Source organism: Crocodylus siamensis, chromosome 1 (genome assembly GCF_052110815.1).
Source record: "Crocodylus siamensis isolate JL-2025a chromosome 1, ASM5211081v1, whole genome shotgun sequence".
Lineage (NCBI taxonomy): Eukaryota > Metazoa > Chordata > Crocodylia > Crocodylidae > Crocodylus > Crocodylus siamensis.
Window position 1 is genome coordinate 401,232,416 of NC_143395.1, and position 25,016 is coordinate 401,257,431.

General features: G+C 44.6%; 1 protein-coding gene across 2 annotated transcripts in view; it reads left to right on the forward strand.

Moving 5' to 3' along the window:
• SLC36A4 (solute carrier family 36 member 4) overlaps positions 1–25,016 on the forward strand; it is a 251,046-nt gene that overhangs the window by 37,451 nt on the left and 188,579 nt on the right. For both annotated transcript variants that reach the window (XM_090030581.1, XM_090030583.1), the window contains exons 6-8: positions 300–384; positions 14,649–14,876; positions 17,267–17,365. In XM_090030581.1, the coding sequence (XP_089886707.1) occupies positions 300–384; positions 14,649–14,876; positions 17,267–17,365 (412 nt within the window). The remainder of the gene's footprint in view (positions 1–299; positions 385–14,648; positions 14,877–17,266; positions 17,366–25,016) is intronic.

A 25,016-nucleotide genomic window follows, 5' to 3' on the forward strand; every position in this document is an offset into this window, starting at 1 on the left:
CTAGTGAAGGCCTTTTTGGAAAGGGGCAGGAAGAGGTAGGTGGTGGATTACAAGAAAATCCTAGTTTTCTATGATTCTGTGCTTTGTGCTGCTCTGACAGTGGCTATATTCCTCTTTTTCTTTGGCATTTGGAGAAAATGGAGTGCGAGGGGCAAGTTTTCATGGCAGTGCTGTTAAGTATATTTGGACAAAGTATAGACATGCCCTTAGTATAAAATAGTGCACCAGTTTTATCATTCGGAAATGGCTTAATTGGCAACATCTTAATTTTATTGGATTTTTTTTTTTTCCCCTTTCAGGCATATTGTTGACTTTTTTCTTGTGATAACACAACTGGGATTTTGCAGTGTATATATAGTGTTCTTGGCAGAAAATGTGAAACAAGTGAGTAAAACAATTTCTTATTTTCAGCATTACAGGTAACCCCCACTTAACGCTGTTTTGCTTAACGCTATTTCGCTATAACGCTCATTCTAAATTGATACCTGATTTCACTTAGCGCTCAGCGAGTTTTGTTATAATGCTTGCAGTTGCCATCTTGAGTCATTAGAAACAATTGTGGTCACCATCTTGGGACATCAAATACTTTTGGTTTCTCTTAATGCTCGTTTTTTCAGAAACCAATTACGAGCGCTAAGCAGGGGTTGCCTGTACTTCCTTACCTGCCTGTATATTTTGTGTATGCTATTCACAGAATGCAAAGCTGAGACGCTATACAAAATAAATTTGTTTTCCCTAAAAGGTACTTGGAAAAAGTGATCCATTTGCTTTGTAGATTGAACCAAGTTTTTGTGTAAGTGCTTGCAGCTTCATTGGCCTGTAACTGTATGCCTTAAATTTCAAGTGTCACAGTTCAACTGTGGTGTATACTTACTTTACACACAGACAGAATTAGAAAAATAGAGGAATTTCAGCAACGTTAAATATGCTGAAACAGAAACCATATAATCTCTTCAATAGTCTCCTATATATTATTCCATATCCAGATTATGGGCTCTACTTTATTGTCAAAAGATAGCATTGTTTGTTATTATATTACAGTGATATGCAAAACAGTTCTAGGGAACTTCCCAGGTGCTGTGGATCCATGGTTCCTACCTTCAAGACCAAGGAGTGAATTGTATTTGTGTACCACATGCAAAAACATGTGGACCATTCCCATGCAACTCATCAGGCTACAGGACCAAAAGATTGAGGACTACTGATGTAGACCACAAAGCAGTCTTGCTTCAGGAAGTCTAATTCTTATTGTAGGTTTATTATAGCGTGCTATGATCTTCCCAGCTTCCAAAAAGTAGGAAAAGGAAGGCCACCTTATTGCTAGGAAGGGACCCCACAGTAGGACATCTCAGAAGTACAGGTGATGCTCAGCAGACATATGGTCCCTGTTCAGAGATGTTTTGGGACCCTGGATAAAAAAGATTGGGAGGCCTCTGGTGGGGATCCTCTAGCTTTTTCTTTTTTTTTTTTTTTTTTAATGACAGTTATTTGTGTTCCAAGCCAAATCAGCCTTGGAACACAATTCCAAATACTTAACTGTGAGTCCGTCAAGAAACATAAGTGGCTCTAATATCAGCAAACATCCTCCACGCCCACCTGGAGATTCAGATGTTTCTAAACCATTTGGCAGGCATCCTACATGCAGGCCCAAACCTGGAGGCTTAGGGTTCAGATGCCCCAAGCTTTACTTGCTCTCAGCTGTATGGCTGCAGGAACAAGCCAGGGAGAAAGATCTTTTTCCTTTTAAAAAAAAAAAAAAAATCATGTTCCAATCCAAATCAGTTCCAAATCCATGAGTCAGTCAAGAACCATAAGTGGCCTTACCAGTGGGAAACATTCTCCATCCCATCTGGGGCTTCAGATGTTTCCAAATACTTTGGCAGGCATCCTATATGCAGGTCAAAGCCCAGAGATGTGGGGTTTAGGTGCCCCTGAGTTTCACTTGCCCTTAGCCCTAAGGCCACAGGAAAAAGCTAGGGAGGAGTCCCTTATTTCCATAAAGTGAGCATAAAGCCAAGATCTTGCCACTTGAGCAGCAAGTGGGAGGTTTACCTTACCTCTGTGGGTATTACCCCATGCCAGAAATGTGCAACTAGGAAAACTGCCCTGATGGTCATGGGTTTTTCTTTGGGAGAAGGACAGGAGGGGGAAGGGGGAAAAAACCAAAACCAAACATATATATCATACCACAGAGAAAAAACCATAACCTGTTACAATATCTGAACCCATACAAAGGCCCTCTGGCCCCCCGAAATGGTTATAGTATCTGTGCCTACATGCCACATACAGAGAAATGCTGGACCAGGCAACCCATTCCCTTCATTCCCACCCCACTTGCAGGGTCGCAGACTCGGTTTACCTGTTGTCCCTGTCAGTGTTGCTCCAGGTCCCACTGGAGGACTTGCTGCTGCTGTCACTGTCACTATCCTCAGTTCTGTTTGTCTCTTCCTCTTCCTCACTGTCACAGCACGCTTCCCTGCTGGGGGGGAGTTTGGAGGATCCTGTGTCAAGTGTCTCTGTGCCAGGTGGCTTTGGCCATGTCCTCTATCCTTTACTACTGATTTCTGGTAAGAGGTCTGGAGTTCTCTCAGCCATTTTTGCACAGTCTACCACCTTTACATCCATGTGACTACAGCAGGAGCTTCCTGGCTTTCCGCAGGGCACTCCTGACACAGGCTGCCAACTGGTTGAAGTGGCTGACGGGCTCTCCTGGTCCTTGCCGAGGTGCCTGTACAGTGTTGCTTCTCTGGCCAGCTGGATACTGCTTCGCCGAGCTACTTCACCTTGTTCCATACCTCCTTGGCACAGGTGCAGAGCCAGAAGAGGTGGTCAGTTGGCTTGGTGGCTCTGTGGCAGTTGAGCCACAGGCAGCTAGGTCTCCCCAGCTGTCCCTCTCTATACCTCCGATCCCTCACTGTCAGGGCTTGGTGGGCTATCAGCCGGTTCAGATTGCTGTGATCTTTGCGTAGGTCCTTGCAGTTGATGTGCTTCCACATGGTCTGGCAAGCGTCACATGATGTCCTCCCGCCTCCCCGGCTTCTGGATCTTCTTGTGATTGCCCATGGTCACAGGGCCTGTGCTCCACAGGCCATACATACTGCAGAACTGGTTAAGGATCTCATAGAACCATGATGAGCCCATGATCCATGGTCTGTGGTTGAGCCTATGATCCATGGTCTGTGGTCCCCTCTTTGCTCATGGGACGTTGGATTATCCTGTGCCACATGTCTCTGTGCCAGGTGGCTTTGGTTGCTTTCTCTCCATCCTTCACTACTGATTTCTGGTAATAGGTCCAGAGCTTGCCTAGAGCCATTTTCATGCAGTCTACTACCTCTACATCCATTTGCCTGTACAACAGGAGGTTCCTGGCCTTCTATATGGCACTCCTGACACAGGATGCAAACTGGTTGAAATGGGACGATGGTCTCCCCTAGTGTCTGGTGACATCCAGTATCCACAAATGCATGCAACACACCCAAAACAACATCAGTCCATTCTGGTGCCTCAGACCAGCCCTTCCTTCATGTCCACCTTTGCTCTGCTTGCGGGGTCACATACTCAGTTCAGGTTGTCTCTCCGTCATTGCCACTTTAGCTTCTGCTGGAGGACCCACTATTGCTGCTGCTGCTGTTGCTGTCCTCTGTTCCACTTGTATGTACCTCTTCTCTGCTGCCTTTGCTCCCTTCTTCATTTGGGTTGGGTGGGGATGGGAGGTGTTGTATGGTCCTGTGCCACGTGGCATTTTGCTGTGTCTTCTCTGTTCTCTGCTACTGATTTCTGGTAGTAGGTCCGGAGTTTGCTCAGTGCCATCTTCACGCAGCCCCCTACTTCTGTGTCCATTTGTCTGTACAGCAGAAGGTTCCTGGTGTTCCACAAGGCTGTCCTGATACAGAACCCAAACTGGTCGAAACAGTGTGAGGGGCTCCTCTAGTGCTTGGTAAGGTGCCCATACAGTATGGCTGTGCTCACCATTTTCCATACCTCTTAGCACAGGTGCAGAGCCACATAGCTGGGTTTCCCCAACTGTCCCTCTCTGTGTTTCTGGACTCCCACTGGTAGGGCTCAGTGGGCTATGAGAAAGTTCAGGCCCTAGAGCCCTTTTTTACAAAAAAAAAAAAAAAAAGTGTATATATTTCTCTCTCTCTCATATATATATATATATATATATATATATATATATATAAAAAAAAAACAATTCTGTTACAGAAAAAAACCCTCCACCCGTAAAAAGGCCCGCTGTCCGCCCGTCCCTGTTACAATATCTGCAAACCACACGCAAAATACACCCAGTCCTTTCTGATCTCTCTGACCAGCCCTCCCTTCATGTCTACTTGTTCCCTGTTTCTGGGGTCAGGTACTTGGCTCACCTGGTGTCTTCGTCATTGTCACACCAGCTTCCGCTAGATGATCTGCTGCTGCTGTTGTCACTGTCACCATCCTCTGTCCCACTCGTCTGGTCCTCTTCTCTGCTGCTGTCTCTCTCTTTTTTCCTCAGTGGGGGTTGTATGGTCCTGTACCACATGTCCCTGTGCCAGATGGTGTTCACTGCGTCTTCTCCATCCTCTGCTACTGATTTCTGATGGTAGGTTTGGAGTTCACTTGGAGCCATCTTCACGCAGCCCACTACCTCTGCGTCTGTTTGTCTGTAGAGGAGCAGGTTCCTGGCCTTCCACACGGTGCTCCTGACGCAGGATAGAAATTGGTCAAATCAGAGCAGGGGGCTCCCCTGATTTTTAGCGAGGTGCTCGTACAGTGCAGCCCTATGGCACTTTTTTTTGTAAAAAATATATTCCTCTCTCTGTATATGGTTATATATATCTAACCGATCGTGTTACAGAAAAGAAACCTATACCTGTGCAAAAGCCTGCTGACCACCCGTACCAGTTACAATTTCCATAAACCGCCCACAAACCACACAATGTACACCCAGTCCTTTCTGGTCTCTCCAACCAGCCCTCCCTTCATGTCCACTCATGCCCTGTTTCTGGGGTCAGGTACTCGGCTCAACTGGTCTTTTTCATTGTTGTCACTCCAGCTTCCACTGAAGGACCCACTGCTGTTGTCACTGTTGCTGTCCTCTGTCCCACTCATCTTGTCCACTTCTCCACTACCACTGCTCTCTTCTTTCCTCCACAGGGGTTGTACAGTCCTGTGCCAGATTATTTCACTACATGTTCTCCAGCCTCCACTACCAGTTTCTGATGCTAGGTCAAGATCTTGTTCCTCAGCATCTTCATGCAGCACTTCCTCTAGCTTTTACCGAAATCACTTATCATTGCATTGTTGACAGGGAAGTGTGAGACCTGGTTCCCACTCACTGACTGACAGATCATGGTGAGCAATGTGGAGTAAATGAGGGAATGACTGACTTGTATATCATTTGCATATCATTTGATGATTTGTGCAAAATGAATCTTCTTTTTGTTTGCTTTGTATTGCTTGCCTGGATCCCAAGTGAGTGAATGAGAACTGCATAAATAATGAATGAACCTGTGCCTTACATTGTTGTTTGATTTTCTTTTTTTTAGCAGGTGTTATAGGAAAGTAAAATGTACTTTGGCTTTTCTGTTTGTGTGTTAACTTGCTTGAAATGTTGTTTTATAGTAGGAGTGGATAATGGTGCAGTTGTAGGATGTTCCTGTAGATAAGTCTTTGTTTTGTGCTTGGGGATAGTTTAAACATCCACTAATGGAAATGCCATAGAAATGTAAAGTATTTGTATATGCTGATTATGTATCCTTTGATTTGCATCACGATAGTTATGAAACAAGATTGTTAGAATTGCAGTGTTTTCTCATTCTAGCACCTGCCTATCTCGGTTAGCATATCATTCTTGAAAATGTGTCTGTCACTGTCTTTTTTTCTTCCCTAAGCATGAATTTTTGCTGCAATGTAAAATTTAAAGTGCAAACAGTGGCCACTAGATAGGCAAGCAGACCCCGTTCAGTCAGCTACTGACACTAGAAATTGGGAATAGGCTGTTGTCTAGAAAAGGTCATGCCTCTCTAAGCCGGTGCTGCGCTGCCCTGCCTTCTCCCTAGAAACCAACTACAAAGTAAGTGTACGTCAGGCATTAGTTCCTAGGTTCAGGTTCTTTTTTGGATTCTGGATCCTTAAGAGAACTGCTTTTCCACAGGAATTGAATTGTACAGAGATCCAGTAGCAAGATCGTACTAGCTATCAGGAACAGACATACGGAAATAAAAATGTACTCTATGAATTGTATCAAATTCTTAAATTCAGAGGCTTTACTTACCAGTGACATTTATTTGGATGACAGTTCTGTAGGGAAAAGGGCTGTTTCTTGCCCAGCCGTAGCTTTATATTGCGTAATATGCCCTGTAGAGGGCACCAAAGGACACAGATTGTTACTGTTGTGTAAATATATAACACATTCCCTCAGTTTATTAAAAAACAGTTAAATTTTTCATTGATATAAGCATTAAAAGGTCAGGAAGTAATTGGTTCACACCTAACCTTTGTAACCTGCCACCATAATTTCACCTCTTCATTAGTTCACTTCCAGTAGTGCATTGGTGTTTGAATAGGGTGGCTATATTGAGATCATGTGAAGTCAGGAAAGTGCCTGCCTGCTTGCTGGCCCCGCTCCCCCTCCCTCCCCCCCAGGCTGTAGGGTGGCAATGGCCTGTTAATAACCCAGTGTTCTTTACAATTGGTATTAATGGGGCTGCTTGCTTCACAGCTTCTGCCACTCTGCCTCCATGCCCCATGGCCAGGACATGCATTTTAATTGTCACCGAGACTGGCTTCCTGAAATTTGGGACTGTTTTGTCTCATCCGGGACATATAGTCACCCTGGCTAGGCACAGAGGTTGCATATAAACCAGTTTAAGTGACCAGAAATTGGTTTCAACCTGTAAGAGAACGTAAGTTCGGTGCATATAGACCAGTTTCAAAATGGCCAAAACTGGTTTAAGATAAACCTGGTTGAATGTAGTATCAGACGCAACTGATTTGGGTCAAACTGGTTTATACAACTTCTGTCCCAGACCCTTTCTTGGTTTAAGTTAAACCAGAGTCCCCTAGCATCCCAGCATGCTTTTCAGCCCTGGGTTGTGCTGTGGTGTCTGCTCCAGAGAGCAGGGCTGGCCCCGCCCCTCTGTTCTCTAGCCAGAGCAGGGGCAGGGTGTGGCCAGACACTGGCCAGCATTGGCCCCTGAGGCAAAGGGACTTATTCTTGCCTCCCTCTTCTTTTCCATCGGGGGGACTGCAGCCAGGGTTTGTCTGCATGGGGTGTAGCAGTTCCTGGCATGGGCAGCAGGCAGAGGGATTTAATCTCCCCCTCTGAGCCCTGTCCCACCAGCAGCCCAGGTCTGCCTGGCCATGGTGGAGCAGCTCCTGTCAGCTATTCCCCACCTCTCCCTACTCCAGTGGCCAGAGGTAGCTGGCATGGCCCCACCAACCACCTGTATTGCCAGAGGCTGGGGATGTGGGGCTGGGCCCAGATGGCCTATGGGTACTGGCAGGAGGTGGAGGAGAGCCCGGGCTGTGCTCTGAGCAGCTCCGCCAGCCCAACAGAACTCAGCCTGGTGGTGATGGGAGGCGGTAGAAGAGCCAGTGGCGGAGCTGCTCTGAGCACTGCTCTGAGCACAGCCCTGGCTTCAAGCGCAGCCCTGGCCTGTGGCTCTCCCCTACCTCCCGCTGCCAGGCTTACCTCTGCAGGGCTGCGGAGTCTCCCACCACTGGGCTGTGCTTGCCAGGGCCCCGCTCCGTGTGGCTCCACCATTGGCTCTCCTGCCACTTCCCACCACTGGGCTGAGCTCCATGGGGCTGACGAAGCATGAATATATTGGATAAAGGTAGCTTTTTGTCAGAATAATTATCCTGTACACAACCCATATTGTGAAGGCGGGTATCTCTGTATGAAAGTATACCAAGGTTGGTTATTCTTGTTGATGTATGTATGTGAGAGTAAAGCACATTTATGCCGGTCCAATTGAATTCACACTAGTGGGTAACTACTTCTTTTAACTATTTTGAAATAGCCACAGCAATACAACTCGTATGTAGAGGCAAGGCAAGTTTACCATGGGCATCACAGAAGAGGTTGGTTCTGAAAGCAGACATCCCTGAATGAATTAAGGGATGAGAGAGCTGCCATTACTAAAGAGGAAGCAGATACAACACACTACAATTCCAGAGTAGACAAGTGGTAAAAATCAGTTGTTTTTCATTTTGCTGCTAAGAGTGGAGCCATATGGTTTAGAGTCTGGAAGCAGTAGACCAGCAAAGCAAAGCCTGGCTGAAAATGTAATTGAGGGTTTGTTTGGTTTTTTGTTTTTTGCTTTTTTTTTTTTGTATTTGCAAGTAGAAGATTTACTGGGCTTTAAAACACCACAGAACATTGATTTTTTTTCTATCATGTTAAAAAATATGAAAGAGTAATGCAAGTCTTCTCCCCACTTCCCTGCATACATCCCTAGGGTGGCAGAACACTTCACTACTGGGAAATTAATGTATTGAACTTGACTCATCATCTAGTCTCTTCTGGATCGTTATACTTTAGAATCTTAGATTGCTTTTCCTGGTAGCGATCTTGAAGTTGCTACTCCTGCTGCTACATTTAAGTTAGGCAGTGCCAAGGCACAGCAAGTTATACCTAGTCATTAGGGCTGTGCGAAACAGTACTGTTTCATTTCGACTTCTGTTTTGCCATTTCGAAGGAACCGTGTTTCGTTTTATTTCATTTCAAACCACTGTTCCGTTTTGTTTCATCGAAACTGTTTCACTGTTTCGACGCATTTCGACGTTTCGCCCATGGGCTATAGAGTACCTTTGTCATTTCATGCCTGATTCAGATGAATATTTCAGCGATGGTAGGCCCTTCTGAGAGCATGAAGCCTGCCAAGCTTCACGGAGATAGGTGCAGGGGGTTCTGGTAAGCTGTATCTCAAACTGCTAAAAGCAAAACGTGTGTCACTTGCGTAATGATGGAAAAAGCTGAAGTGATGAAGTTCAAACTATGCCCTTTGACAAGTTGTTTTTTGGTGTAAAAATTCAGTTAGAACAGCGTTTTCCTACAAAACATCTGTATTTCCCAAATCTTAATATTCTAATAGAAAACTTTTTTTTTTAAATGAGAAAATATTTTACCAGTTTTACACAGTATTTGGGGGTTAACGGTTTCAGGTTTTTATAGTTTTTATCTGAGACTGTTTATGTTTTTATTACATCTTGCTCTTATTTTGTATGTGGGGAAGATTGACTCAGTCTTTTAGGAAAATAAAACTTGAGAGTTGCAAAAGAGGTTTGGGAGATTAGACTAGCCCTACTTTCAACTTGAATCAGCCCAATTTATAATACCGGTAATGTATCCACTGTCACTGAGGTGGGTTGCAAAAGGCAATGGTGGGCAGCTGTTTGGGGAGATGATATTAGGACCAGGAGAAGATAAGAGTTGACAGTGGGGTTCAGTGACAGGGAGGTTTGAATGGAACAAGAGTTTGAATATCCTGGAATACCTAAATGTGTCTCACCATGGTAGATGTTTTTAATTGCTGTATCAGGTGGATTTAATTAGCAAGCAGAAATTGTCCTGAATTTCCTCCTGGCAATAGATTGCATTTATTAATGGTGTACGCATATTGACTGGGGGAATATCTGAAAAATATCAGCTGAGGGGAAATAGCGTATAAAATTACATATTGCTCTTCCCTATAGTCAAATGAACTGTTACATTTGTGAGTACAAGTAGCACCAGCTTCATTGATCTGAATTTCTTGCAAATAGTTTATCTATTTATAAGATAAGGCATCAGGGCCTCCTGCCTCCAGGGCAGAATCAGTCTTCATTAATAGTCTCTCTCATTCCCAACAGCAGTAGAGGGTGTCCTTGCCCTCTTATCTCATCTGTGTAAACCACATTATTAGGTGAAGGGAAAAAATAAGGCTTGTACTAGGAATAGAGATTTTTGAAAATCCACCAGACCTTTGCTCCCTTGGTTTTGGAAAGATGTCAGAGGTTCAGCCCTGCTGTATTTTAGACAGACTGAGAGAATCTGGAACAGCAGAAATCAGGTGTCTTGACACTTGCTACTTGTGGTGATTGCTCTGGTCATCTTTAGATTTTAGCACTTTAAATTTAGGAGTCCCAAAGTGTGAGTATGTGTAAGCAATCACTTTGGAGATGCTTACATCAGTGTTTGTTTGATGACATCTATGGATTATTTGTGGATTTAGGTGGGGGCTTTATACTTCCTCTGCGTGCTTTCACGCCTTATATCTTAGTATGCCAAATACAAGATGAATAAAAATGAAAGACCTTTAATACTAATGTTTTATTAAATATAATGCATCTTAAACTCAAAGTTTTGATTTAACTTGAATTTACAAATCATTTTAATTCCATACAGCTAATAGACTATTTGTGAATATTTCTGTTTTTAGGAGCTCCTTACTGAGTTTCTCTGTATATACTGAAAATGCAGGAGTGTTAACAGAAAAAAGTTAAGATGTAAATGAAATGGTACCCGAAATTAGTTTGGAAAAAATTGGATTAAAACTGTACGGGCTTACAAAGTATTTCAGGAGCAGAATTGCAGCTTTATTTATTTAAATGTAGGATGTTTCTTGACACCATGTAACAGACTAAGAATACTGATGTACAATTTAAGGTAAGTTAGCATAATGAACATGTATTTTGCTCCCAACTGCTGTATGTTAAATTAAGTATTTATGGTGGCTGGGATTTTTAAAGAACTATGAATTACATGTCTATATCCCATTGATATGCACAAAAAATCTAAGCCTGGGTCTTCAGGTAAAAACAGTTTATACATGTGCATATGTCAGTGAAAGAGCAAGGAATAAAACTTGTGTAAAAATCACTATAATGCTTGCTCTCCTTTTAAATTTTGGTGGGAAGTTCATTTCAAGTAACTTTGGGAAATAATAGTTTTACTACTTGTTCATCAGGTTTGTAGTTGTATTTATCTTTAGGGGCTTTCTAAAATTCTGGTCTTAAGAGGTTCTGAGAATCCTTAGTCCTCATTGATTTTTTTTTTTTTTTAGTGAAATTTCATGGATGCTTACTACCGTCCAAGTGATGTTCAAATTGTGTAGGATCCAAGCCTTTGTGTCAGCCATGGCCAATATCTTTTTAATTCATTATTCCATGGATTACAAAAGTTTCTGGAAAGCCTGCCATTGCTCTAGATCTTTACCTTCCCCTAACAAGTAATTCCTTTTTATTGCTCTTTTTGCTGAAAGCTTTTGGTCTCGGGGCACGAAGGTGCCTGCTCCTATTTGAGCAGAGATTGCCTGGGAAGGGAACACGAAGAGCCAGATAAGATCCTAGGTGCAGATTGCCATGACAACTGGCTACTGAAGGAATTGGCCGCACCTGCACCTGGGTAGCTGGCTGGAAGAGGCAGGGCCCTAGGCCCATATAAACCCTAGGGCTGAAACCCAGCAGTTCAGTTCCCTGCCAGCAGCCACAGGGGAAGGAGCCTTTGGGAAGGAAGGGCTCAGAAATGCTATAACCATCAGATACTCCACCCTTAGGGCTAATGGAGCACCAACAGCCCCTACGGTACCCTTGACTACAGGCACCCAGTATTAGAGAAGAGGTTTTACTCTTTTTAAAGGGGCAGAGCATGCCCTGAACTTTGTGTTACATTATAGCCCCGGGGCTCCGGTTTGATTGCTGTTTGTTTGCTGTCTGATAACACCGGTGGTTTGGGTGAGGCTATTTGGGGAAGGAGGAGGCTTCATTGGGGGCCCGCTGCAGCGTGGGGACCCTGGCACCAGAGAGGGCACAGAATTTGGGGGCACAGACCCTGGCGCCGAGACAAGGGCTGTGGAGAGCCTGGCGCCGAGACGAGGGCGGCGGAGAGCCCAGTGCCGAGGAGCGCCGAGACAAGGGGCCAAATTATAATGAGGCCACGGTTGGAGCCACGCATATAGCCCATAAAGCTGGGGTGTCCAGGGACATCTATTTTGAAACAGGACCCACGGATCCCAGGGAAGTCCATCCAGACTGTGCTCAGATAGGCTTTAAGGCAGTCTCCCTATATCAGTTATTGCAACAAGACGTGGTGTGCGAGAATAGTGGATGCCCATCATGCCGAATTGGCACAGTTGAGGGGCCTTAAGGATGGCTCTGTTACCCCTAAGGACCCCGTCCTATGACACTTTTTTGTTTGTTGTAAAGAAAACAGTTTTTCAAAGATGGGTTTTGTCTTTTGTATTTCAAACAACCCAAAATAATACTACTGAGAGAAGTGAACTGTCCATTCATCTCAAATAGACCATTAAATCTGAATCTTGATGGTGACATTTAAACTGTCAGTCCAGTTTCCTTCCTTACTCTTTTCTCTACAGCCTCAAGCAGCCTCTTGAGCTTCTTGAGTTGTTCAGAGTCCTTACCCTACTCACCTACCAAAATCTCAATTTCTTTCTGTCTCTCCCTGTAGCAGGTTGCTGCTTCAGGGCATTTTGTGGCCAGGCTTTTGCCCCTTTCCCAAGCATCTCTCAGCTAGCCTCAGTAGTATGCAGTCTTTCATCATGAAAGGAAACCAGAACTTTATGCATTGGACCGTGGGTTGCATCTGCTGTGTCCTCAGCCTTCTTTTCCTAGGCTTGTCCTTCTTATAGCCAAGAGGTCTCCTGCCTCTGGTGTTTCTCCTCCATTCTGCCCTCCCACTTCCCTTCTGCCTGCTGAGGTTTTTGTTTCTTGGGGAGCCATACCCTCATTAACTTTATAGCTACAGTCTAAATAGCTGCTTTCCCTTAAGGGGACAGGCCATGCTGTTACCTCTCCACTCCCTTCCCATCTAAAAAATTCCCAACCAGAAAACCAGTAAAATGTACACTGACTATTTCTAACTGTGGTGTTTTGTTAGTACTGATGGGACTACACAGAAACTAAAACATGACAGTTTTGCATGCCGTTTCATTGCAAACTGATTGATGTGTTTTATAATGCTTGGGTATTATTGTAAGTGCATCTTTTTGTGAGGGTAGAATAGCTTTTATTTCCTAGTACAGTGAGGACCAACCTTTTTATCAACAAACTTATATACCCCTCTGAGTGCCACTCCAATCCCTTTCCTCTGCCTGATCTGCTGCTCTGCTTTCTGTTCCCTGCACTATGTAACTGGGCTCCCTGTCCCCTCCTGTTCTCAACCCACTGAGTGCCACACAGAGGTTGCCTGTGCCACAACTTGTCTGTACCTATTACAGTACATCCCCTGAGCTATAACTGTGCAAGCTTAGTCGTTGACTACAGTAATCTTGTTGTCTTACTTGCATTTTAGAAAGCCTTTAATTGTTATTTCAGGCCACTAACTTTCTAGTTTTGCTTATATCTCCGCATATAGGATTCATTGTTTTTTATAATTTACATAATTTTTGGGCTTTTTATAATGGAAACGAACTAACAACATCAATATTGGATGTCTAGGATAGACAAATGTGATAGAAAAAATTAAAAGTTCATGCAGTGTAACAGGGAAAAGCACAGGAGGGGATACAAGGAGGAGCAGTGATGCAGCTGTTATTCCTCTTTTGGATTGGAGTGTACCGTGGGAACCTCTGGGGACCTTTTAAAGTCCCTGAAGCAGGCAAAAATCCTTTCTCCTTCCTCCTTCCTGCTCAAAGGCATACCGAGTCTCTGCTCCTTCCCCCCCACTCCCTTTTTTTTTTGTGTTTATGCCGGTGGGGAAGCACCAGAGCCATTCCTGCCTCCTGTGCAGGGGCTCGGCTCAGCTGGAGATGGGGACAGTGGCAGTGCCTGCTCTGGGACTGGGGGGAGTGGAAGGAACTACTCTCCAGATGTCCTGTTGCTGCTGTTCCCTTTCGAGATGAGCCCAGCCCCTGCTCTGCCCTGCTGACTGTAGCTTCCCCACCTCAAACCATAGATAAAGCAAGAACAGCCAGCAGGGGGTGTGGAAGAGGGTGGGGTAAGGGGAGGAATGTTTCTCTGATCAGGAAGCTGAAGGGAGGGGGGATTTTAACCTGCTTTAGGGACTTTCAGAAAGTCCCCAAAAGTTCCTGTGACTTGGTATGTCCTTGCTGGTAGGGGTAGAGGAGGCTGGGAGCAGGGGATGCAGCCCCTGTGCTGGGTGGTTGCCTCCTCCACACTGCTCCCTTTTGGAAATCCTGAATCTGTTCCTGGAAAAGCACTATAACATTAACAAAAAAAAAAAAAAATGAAATGACATTTTGAGGCAGATGCCTTCGGATTTAACCAACCAGTGTGTTTGATCTCAGTGTACATATAACAAGTGGTGAGATATTCATAAAAAAAAGCATCAGCCTTGATCATGTTAAATATTCTCTAAGGCACAACAACAGATGTAAATTTTTATATGCTCAGTCTTCTAAATAACATGGCAAGTAAATATTATGTGATTATGAAAGAATATGTAGGGCTCATCTATATGGACAGTTGCAGTTGCTGAACTGAAGGTCTGAATTTAAACCAGTTATGGATTAAGACCCGTAAAACAGGGTTTTATGCAAGCATTTCTATGGTCTCATTTCAGATGGTTGGCTTTTTAAGTTTGGCTTAAATTGCTTGGGAAAGACATGTTTTTAAGCTGAATGAAAATAAGCCAGTGTAGAATTAAAATATATTAAAAAGCATCTTTATTTTAAAAATATTTAATTATTTTTTTCCTCGTCTAGGTCCATGAGGGATTTTTGGAGAACAGGACAAGTTCCATGAATGACACGGTTACTAGAAGTCTCTCTGAGAAAAGGTGTATTGATTTACGAATATACATGCTGTGTTTTCTCCCGCTTATTATCCTTCTGGTCTTCATTCGTGACCTGAAGAGCCTATCTATACTTTCATTCCTTGCCAACATTTCCATGGCTGTCAGCCTGGTAATTATTTACCAGTATATTGTTCGAGTGAGTATAAACAGTTCCCCCCCGCCTCCCCATTTATTGTGTCATTTGAAGTAATTTAATTACTATTATTTTTTTATTTATCTAATTTTTGGACATCTTGGCTTATTCTATAAAGTACTAAGTTGACAGGTACCTTTCAACTTACTACCTTATACCTAAGAGAGAACTTTAAAAGACGTTTATGGGATATAACATTTTAAGAAAGGAAGGAGAATGTCCACTGAAGCTCCTTCCATTAAGATGATGAAATAAAAACAGTGTAAACTATAAAGAACTTTCAGCCTTGGGGAAGTGTTTTTTCCAGGCATTCTGTCTTTTGACCAGTAGTTTCCCTGTAATAAGGCACCAATTTCAATAATATCTGTTGAACAACCATTTAGCTCTGTTGGTTAGAGTGTGGTGCTAGTAACACCAAGGTCAGAGGACTGATCTCTGATTTCCCTACTGGACCCTTCCTGCCTAAGCCAGGGTGTTGGACTAGATTGGGGCGAGCAAAATACTCCTCCCTCCGGGGTAGCCTGTGTTGGCCCTGTACCCACTGATGGCCCCACTGTGCTGGCTACTGCCGAATAGGCCAGATTTCTGAATCAGACAGGCCTCATCCTCTGCCTGCTCTCCTAGCCCCATCAATGGCTGCCCTGCCTGGCACCAGCACCCTGGCTCTTAAAAAAAAAAAAAAAAAAAAAAAAAAAAAGGCAGCCCTGCACTCGCTGGCTCCTGCCAGGTGGTGGTGGTGGTGGGGTGATCTCTCCTGTATCCTTCTGCCTTGTGCTGCATGCGGGGGCTCTGCCACGAGCCCCCAGAAGCCCCAGTGGCTGCTGCAGCAGCTAGAGAGTGTGGGGCTTTCTTTCTCTTTAAAGAGCCAGGATGCTGGGGCTGGGTGGGGCAGCCATTGACAGGGCTGGGAGAGCAGGCAGGGGTCAGGGGACACTCAGGGGGGCTGGGGGAGCAGGCAGGGGATGGGGCCTGGTGGGGGGGCCCCCTCATAGTCCCCTCCCTTCTCCAGCACTCCCCTGCCCCCTGCTTCAACTTACAGGCATGGAAACCAGGTCCAGCTCCCTGTGGCAGCAAGCGGGGACTTCCCAAATCTCCAGATCTTTCTCCAAATCTTTTCTGAATCGATTTGGAGGCTTCAAATCAATTTAGACCTTTTTATTGGTCTCCTGATTCAGTTCAGATTTGGAGATTCAGCTGCTGAGTCAGGCTAAATCGCCTCCAAATTGAATCAGCATCTGAAGCTTCACACAGCCGTAATGCCTTCCACTCACTCAGCTGCCTGGTGTGATGAGCAGCCACCTAAGGGCAGCTGAGTAGGTAGAAGGCAGCCCCACTGGGAAGCTGTACATGCTGGCCTGGGCTTGGGCGGTGCTGCTGGTGGGTGCAGGAGGGAGCACAGCACAGACCACCCTGTGTGAGACTGGGCAGTGCTTGGCCCCATGTGGAGCACTGTGGGAGCAGCCCCAGGCTAGGTAGGGGTAGGGGCAGACTACACCTGTACCTCACGGCACCACCTTGGCAAGCTCCCAGGACCTAGTGCATGGCCAGCCCCATACACACATGTGCACCCGCACCCCACCCCTACATATGTATCTCCACCCACCCATCCATCCCACCTCATCCCCCATACACAAACCCCTACACAATAGTCAAGAATAAGACTTTATTTTGAGCTATTATGCAATCAGCTGTATATACACCACTCAAAAAACCATAAATCAGAACAAAAAATATATTTTGAAATAAAATTGAAATGTGTTTTAGTAGGGATTTGATTTTTAGTATGATTTATTTTTGTTTCCATTTGTAAAATGATACCTTCTGAAGGATTTTGTGTGTGGCCCTTGATAGCTCATCCAAACTCGTTAAGTGGCCCACCAGCCAAAATAACTGCCTACCCTTCGACTAGATATCTTGAGGTCCCTTCCAGCTCTATGATTCTATGTCCTCATAATGTCTCTTTATAATACAGCAGTGAAAATGTGTTGTGTATACTGATTTCTTGGCAAGAAAGACAGTTGCTGAGAGGGAGAAGTTGAGAAAAACCTCTTAAATACTATTCAAAGTTTTACCTTTCATTTTAAAAAGTTGTTAGTTCTTACGGTTGTGAAAGGTACTTCAAAAACATAAAACCAGAGCAGGAATGTCTGCCTGAGGGTATATCTACCCCATAACATATATGTTGCATTGGCAGTAAAGAGCTTCAGGTGGGGAGCTGGATGCAGGACTAGGTGAAGGTAAATGAACTTGAAGGTATAGTGTAGATTGAGGTGGTGTATAAATTAAAGGAATAATAGCACATATGAATTTTGAGACGGGGTGTGATTAGTTTTACTTTACTGTGAGAAGCTTTCAAAACATTTGGAATTGCCGAAGCTTTGTTTTTCTTACAGGATATATCAGATCCTCGAAAACTTCCTCCTGTGGTTGGTTGGAAGAAATATCCTCTCTTTTTTGGCACTGCCATATTTGCTTTTGAAGGAATTGGTGTGGTAAGTCCTTTAGTTTTATACACATGTAAATACTGTCGACAATTTTTGTTCGTGTTGTTAAAGCTTCAGGCTTCCTGAACTGACTCATTTCATCCTGACAAATTAAGGCAAAGGGGAATTTAAGAGAGTGTGGCCCATCCAGGGGCCATTTCAGCCACCTACTTCATTTTGAATTGCCGCTGTTTTTATCTCCCAGCTGCTGCATTGTCTCATGGAACTGCTGGGAAAATTGCATTGCAAAGAACTGCAAAGTCATGAGAGACTTTTCTACTACATTGGTCCCCAAATCTCCCAGTGTATATTGGTGTGTCAAAACAGGACGTGGCTGACTACTGTACATGTTCATTAATATAAGTGGTGATTTTTTAAGGGCAATTATAGTTGCTTAGGCTCCATCTTAAATGCATGCTTAACTTTAAGCATTTGAGAGGTTGTGCTTGAATACCAAAATGGACTCTGAAGCTACTCACAAGCTTCAGTTTAAGAGTATGCCTCAGTGCTGTGCTGGATTGGGTCCTTAATTACTGATCAGTCATCTCTAGAGGGAAACATTTGCCTAGGTGTTCAAGAGCCTGTAAATATTGTTTCTTTGTTTAAGTGGTTATTTTTAAATTATGAGTAAAAAGGTATCAAATAATATTACTTTGAGGTAGTAACAATACTGTAATTGATCTTTTTCTGTTTAGTAAGTCTGTCTCATTTTGCTACTTATCATATTTCTTTATTTACTTTTTAATAGCTAGAATACATCATATACTTTTTACTTTGTTCATTGATACTATTAATTGGTCCACAGAATGTGTGCATATTCATTATGTTTTTGTATATTGTATGACCCTGTGTACAGTGTATGACGGTATCCAAAACTGTTAAAATTGCAAATTAAAATTGGTGGATGATTTTGCAAATGTTGAATTTTTAATCCATTTGATTCTTATCTGTAAAACAGAGCTTTTAAAGCTGTTCTTTCATATGTTAATGAATGTCGCACAGGTATTAAGAGATTATGGTGATAAGCTACTCTAAAGGGTAGAAATATTCAAATGGTTTATGCTTGCACAACAGAACTCAGAATAAAAAACAAATTCTTTATTTTATGGTCTGAGCAGCAAAACAAGAAAAGGAGCATTTTTACTTAAATTTAAAATAAAAAATAGGGGTTGCAGACCAAACACAGAACATTTTAATCTGAATGATTAAAGACTGGCAGGATTTTTGTCAGCTGGAAACTGGAGGCTTAGAATGGAAAGTGGTACAGCCAGCGTTAACTACAGGTGTCATTACTGCTCTTCCTGTATTACGTATACATATTTAAATTAGTCTGGCAGTATAAAAAATTATTAGTGTGGGTCCTTAGTTTACTAGTACCCACTACTTTACAAGGATCCACACTTAGCCACTCAATTAGTATGGGTCATTAGTTTACCCTCTCTCTAACAGCAGGCTATCAATGTTATCATATATTTTCAGAAAAAGTCTTATATGAGACTTAATTCTGGCAGCTCTTGCTGGGCAATACTTATTTCAACTGAACTCTCTGAAGAGTACATTATAAACTGAGGCTTTGAAGCCTTTATTTCATCTTCAAGGGACTCATTGTTGAATTTCTGATGCTACTTATGCAGTAAACTAGCTTCCAAGAGAGGGATTATGCCTTAAAAAAACCAAAAACCCCACCTCCCCTTGCAGATGAATGGTTTGCTAGTTAACAGTGTTCTCGTCTGAGAGCTGTCAGAATTATCAAATGTCTTCAATAGAAACCTCATGTGAGTTCTGAGTTCTCAGCCGGTTTAAGTATTTTTGAATAAAACCTGAAATGAGAGGAAAAGTATTCCCGCTGGGTTTTTCTACCAGAGCAGTTCTACCTAAATGGATTTCATTTTCTCCAGGGATATATATTAACCACATTATGACTTAGAAAAGTATGAGGAATAAGATCATCTTTACTGTAGTGCAGAAAGCATACTCTCGTAGTTAAAATTATGAGGGTGGCTGCCCAAATATAATTTTCTGTTATTTCATTCTTATGAATAGAGGTTTCGAACCTCACGATGAAACATTCCTGTGAGCACCTGTTGAGATAAATAGATAATACACCCCCCACCCTTTTAATTACTTAATCCATTTTTGAACCAAACATTCAAACCAAAGTTTTGTAAAAGTTGAAGTAGCTTTGAAGTCTCTGAATTTGTTGAATTTTCTAAAATACCTTTGTGTACTGATTTTTCTTTAAATTTGTCACGTATGTCCATGTTGGGTATCTTACTGTATACAGAGCTGTAGTCATGTTTAGTGTAGTAATGATGCTTGAACTGGCTCACTCTTATTTAACTTAAAAGTTTCAAGTGACCCTCCAGTTCAGGAAATTCCTACTGAGATTTTAATTTCATATACCCCCACCAAAATCGAAGAGAGAACCTCTGGTGAGTTCTTGCAAGTGTAAACCGTTTGGAGATTTCTGCCCTTCAGAGTTTCCATGGATATTGACTGAATGCTGCAGGGATAGGGTACTGATTAATGAATTTCAAACAAAAATGCTCCAGAGACCAGTATAATGTCTCAAAACTTTCCTACCCCCAACACCTCCTTCTTTGAGTGTGTTTCAGCAATTTTGAAAATTCTGTATGAAGTATTAATTTTATAGTGTAAGTTTGTTGTGGTATTAAATGTAATTGGCCAATATTGCATGACAGTTTTGAGATGACCTCAGGCAAATCTGCTTGGACTTAAGATTTCAGTTCTCTGCGTTCCTGATGAGGCTTTCATTTGAATTCTGGTTTACATAAGCCACTTTCCCCTGTGATGAGTAGTGGCTTTTCACACGAGGGGATTATGGCTAGTGCGCAGAAACCATCTATTGTTAAAGGGATTGAAATCGGAGGCATAACATGACAATGGGACTTATGGAGCGCAGCCAGAGGAGTGCAAATATTCCTGTTGTGGCATCTCAAACCAGTTTGAGATGCCCAGGGCTGTCCCTAGGGGGGATGAATCAGGGTGACCGCCCCAGGCCCCGTAGAGCTGGGCCGAATGGCTGCAGCGACTCCACGATGCAGCTGGCTTCGCATCTGGCTGCTTGGCACCCGTCTTCTCCGCTGCTGAATCTGCTGCTGGCTTCCTTCCATCTGGGGGAGGGACCCCACACAGGCTGATTTGCCCTGGGCCCACACCCTGCTCGGATAGTCTCTGGAGATGCCACAAGAACCACACTAAGAATGAAAAAGTGTTCCCCACGCTGCATATTTCCAGGTATCAAAAAAAACCAAACCAAAACAAAACCTGGGGGGTGGGGAGCGGAAAAGCAGTGCAGGGCACAACTCTGTAGTGTGCCCTGAGGTAAGCCAGGGTTGGGTCCTCCAGAGACACTCTGGCCTCCAGCCAGAGTATCTTTATGGTGCTCCTGCTGCCTAGCTTGCTGCCTCAGCATGTGAAGCAAACAGAAGCGGGGCAAGGCTTCAGCATGATCTGGTCCCAGGCACTGTTCCAAGTAAGCAGGGACTGGCGGTGGGGAGCTATTTGGCTTCTGGGGAGGGGGGGTTGTGGGTGTGTGTGGGATGGGAGATGTGGGGAGTAGTGGGAGGTGTGGGGGGCTGGGTGAGTGGGGAGTGGTAAGGGATGTAGGGTGCATGGGTGGTTGTGGGGAGGTTGGGGGGGTGCCACATGCCCTTTGACCCACCCCCAGCAGCACACCACATGCAGTGCTGGCAGCAGCAACCAGTCAGGCCATGCCCACTGCAGCACTGCCTCATGTGTGGTCTGCGCATGGAAAATAGGTCTGACCCAGGCCACCCTGCTAGTGCGCCTTTGGACAGGACTGGGATGGCCCCTGCCACACCCCACAGCTCCTGTCCAAAGATGCGCACTAGCGGGGTGGGCCAGGCTTGTTTATCGATGAGGGTAAGGTGGCAATGTGCGGCCATGGAGTTGTGCCTGCAAGTGGGCCGTGGCCTGATGGCCTGGCCAGCTGCTGCTTCCAGCATTGCGTGCTGTGTGCTGCAGCGGGTGGGGGGACAGGTGTGTGGCGACCCCTGCTCACGCCCCACATCCCCCAACACACACCACATCCCCCCACCTCTGTCTTGCAAATGCCACATTCCTCCACATCCCATGGCCACCCACATCCCCACACACCCACCTACACACCCCACATCCCCCCACATCCACCTACGTACTGCGCATCCACCCCACATCCCCTCCCCCATCACACACCGAGCATGCCCAGCTGCCAGAGAGAGTGAGACCTGCTGGCAGGAGCTGTGACTAGAGAGGCAGCTGTCCCCACATCCTGGTTAGTGAAGGGGTCAGGGAGAGTTCTAATTTTTCTGTGATAAGAAACCACACACCCACTCCCTACACCACACATTACAGGGGCTGCGGGAAGTGGGTCAGGAGTGAGAGGCCATGGGTCAGAATTGACCATCGATGTTTATAGGTGGGCCCTGCTACAAAAAAGATTAAGAACCAGTGGTTTAAAGGACAGTCCAATATGTGAATCTGCTGACCAACTCCTCATGTGTGTAGCGTGCCTGCACACCAGGATGAGGACCTGGGAAGTGTCAGTGATAAAGCAGTTGTGTGGCTCTGCCACATTAATGATGTGTAAAGGGGGAAATGAAGGATTGGAGAGAAGAAGAGGCCTTGGAATTGATGATTCCTAGTTCAGTGATGCCAGGAAAGGAAACACAGTCCCAGGTCAAAACAGACAGCAATGCTGAAGAGTTCCTGTGGACTTTGGTGGGTTTATACATCTATCCATATACAGATAAGTGCTACTTGTGCTTACCTGTGCAGATAAATGATGTTAAATACTTGTTGCAATACAAGCACTAGGATGAATGTTAAGACTGGCATCATGTTATATACACTTAAAGGAGTTTTGCACTTATCTAATATGGCACGGCTTTACGAGCACTTGGGGTGCTCTGGTGTGGTGCCAGAAGACTGGAAAAGTGCCAATGTGGTTCCCATTTTCAAAAAAGGGAGGAAGGAGGACCCAGCAAACTATAGGCCAGTTAGCCTTACCTTGATCCTGGGTAAGCTTTTTGAGAGAATTCTCCTGGCGCATGTCCCCAAGGCGCCGGCAGGGGAGGTTATACTCGGGGGCAACCAACATGGGTTCATTAGAGGCAGGTCCTGTCAGACCAACCTTGTGGCCTTCTACGACCAGGTCACAACATCCTTAGATGCAGGGGTAGCAGTGCACGTAGTCTTTCTGGACTTTCGGAAGGCCTTCAACACTGTCTCTCACCCTGTTCTCATTAAAAAACTGGGGGACTGTGGTGTTGACACCCACACAGTGAATTGGGTCGCCAACTGGCTGGAGGGCCGCACCCAGGGAGTGGTGGTGGATGGGTCATTTTTGACCTGGAGGGATGTGGGCAGTGGGGTTCCACAGGGCTCGGTCCTGGGGCCCGCACTGTTCAACATCTTCATCGGTGACTTGGACAAGGGCGTAAAAAGCACCCTGTTCAAATTTGCTGATGACACTAAGATGTGGGGCGATGTGGGCACACTAGAAGGGAGGAATAGGCTGCAATTGGACCTAGACAGGTTACAGGAGTGGGCGGATGAGAACAGGACGTGTTTCAACACTGACAAGTGCAAGGTGCTGCATCTGGGGTGCAAGAACCAGCAGCAGACCTACAGGCTGAGGAACTCCCTTCTCGTTAGTGCAGAGGCAGAAAAGGTTCTTAGAGTCGTCATTGATGCCAAGATGAACATGGGCCGACAGTGCAGAGAAGTGGTCAGGAAGGCCATCTGTACCTTGTCATGTATCCACAGATGCATCTCAAGCAGGTCCAAAGAGGTGATCTTCCCCCTCTACGTGGCACTGATCAGGCCGCAGTTGGAGTACTGCATCCAGTTCTGGGCGCCACACTTCAAGAGGGACGTGCACAGCATGGAGAGGGTCCAGAGGAGGGCCACCTGCATGATCCAGAGACAGCAGGGCAGGCCCTACGAGGAGAGGCTAAGGGACCTGAACCTGTTCAGCCTCCACAAGAGAAGGCTGAGGGGGGATCTAGTGGCCGTTTACAAACTAGTCAGAGGGGACCAGCAGGCATTGCGGTCCCTGGTAGTGCTCTGTTCCCCCGAGCGCTCCCAGGAGTGACAAGAAATAATGGTCACAAGCTGGCAGAGGGTAAATTCAGGCTAGATATCAGGAGGCGCTACTTCACAGTCAGGGCGGCTAGGATCTGGAACCAACTTCCAAGCGAAGTGGTGCTGGCTCCTACCCTGGGGATCTTTAAGAGGAGGCTGGATGAGAACACCTTGCTGGGTTTGTTTGACCCAGTACTCTTTCCTGCTGTGGCAGGGGGTCAGACTTGATGATCTCAGGTTCCTTCCGACCTGACCAACTATGAAACTATGAAACATCAAAACATATAGATATTTAAATTTTATTTTATTGTGATAATGGAGGCACTGGTAGGCTTCCAAATTGCTTTAAAATTGTAAGTATATCAATAAAACATTGTCCAACTGATCCCCATCCATCATTGGTACTGGCTCCAGTCTTCAGCTCCCCCTGCCTGCAGATCTGGAAGGAGCTGGGCAGGGTCTGTTTGCCCCAAGTGGCACAACTTGTCCCACACTGAAGAGCATGTTCAGGCAAATGTGCTGAGCAAAAATCTCCTATTTGAGCTGCTGTAAGCACATGTGCCCATGGGAGAGTGGCAATTTCCAGCTGTTACCACCTCTTGGCATGATCATGTGGTCTGGTGGCAGCTGCTATTCCCCACAATCTCCCCAAGTCATCTCCCAGGGCTGCTGCCAGTAGCACTAGTTATGCTACTGATTGAATGAAATAGGTTGTGTACTTGCACAGGTTCTGAATGGATGCTTTTGGGACTGGCTCTGAGTTCTACTGGCTTTCTTTTGAAGTAGTAAGGGTTTGATGCATAGGTTGATAATGTCACTCCCACAAAATCTGTTGAAAGTAATTTTTGTGCTGATTTGAGTAATTTTGTCATTTGGTGGAAGCTGAATAACTTGGCTGAATCTTGAGCTAAATCGTGTGCAGAAAATATTCATGTAATCAACCTATTATGGTTTATCAACCATAAAATGGTTAGTTTGTGATATAAGCTAACCAGTGTTTGTTAATGGAGGAATGTAGCTATACTGTCTTATTGTTTGTTGCTTGCTTCCTATTTGAGTCAAATGGAGAAATGGGGTCACTGCTGACTGGCATAGGTTACCTGCTGGGTTCTGATGTGCTTCAAATTGCGAATGTTTTCACAGCACCTTGTTAATAATCCATGCACACTGACAGCAGCAGTATGCAAAGATCAGTCTTTAAATCCTTCCTATGCGTACAAATCTAGGATTTAGACTATAACGAGATAACTTTAACATGGGAAAGAATACAGACCTATTGGGATATACCACATAAGGATGCTGACAAATGAGGGGAAGAAAAACCATTTTTTATTTATATATTTTTAAATACATCTTCTGCTTTAATAGAAGAAGAACTGAGTCAGTTTGACTTGGCTCTCTAGCAGCTGTGTAGCTCATGGGCTTCAGTGGGGCTATTTGGCACTTTTATTCAATAGCTGATTCTAATTTAATTAGTTAGTTAATTCATTCTAATCTAATATCTGATCTAATCTAATAGCCAATTTATCTAATAGCTTTCATCTAACAGCTG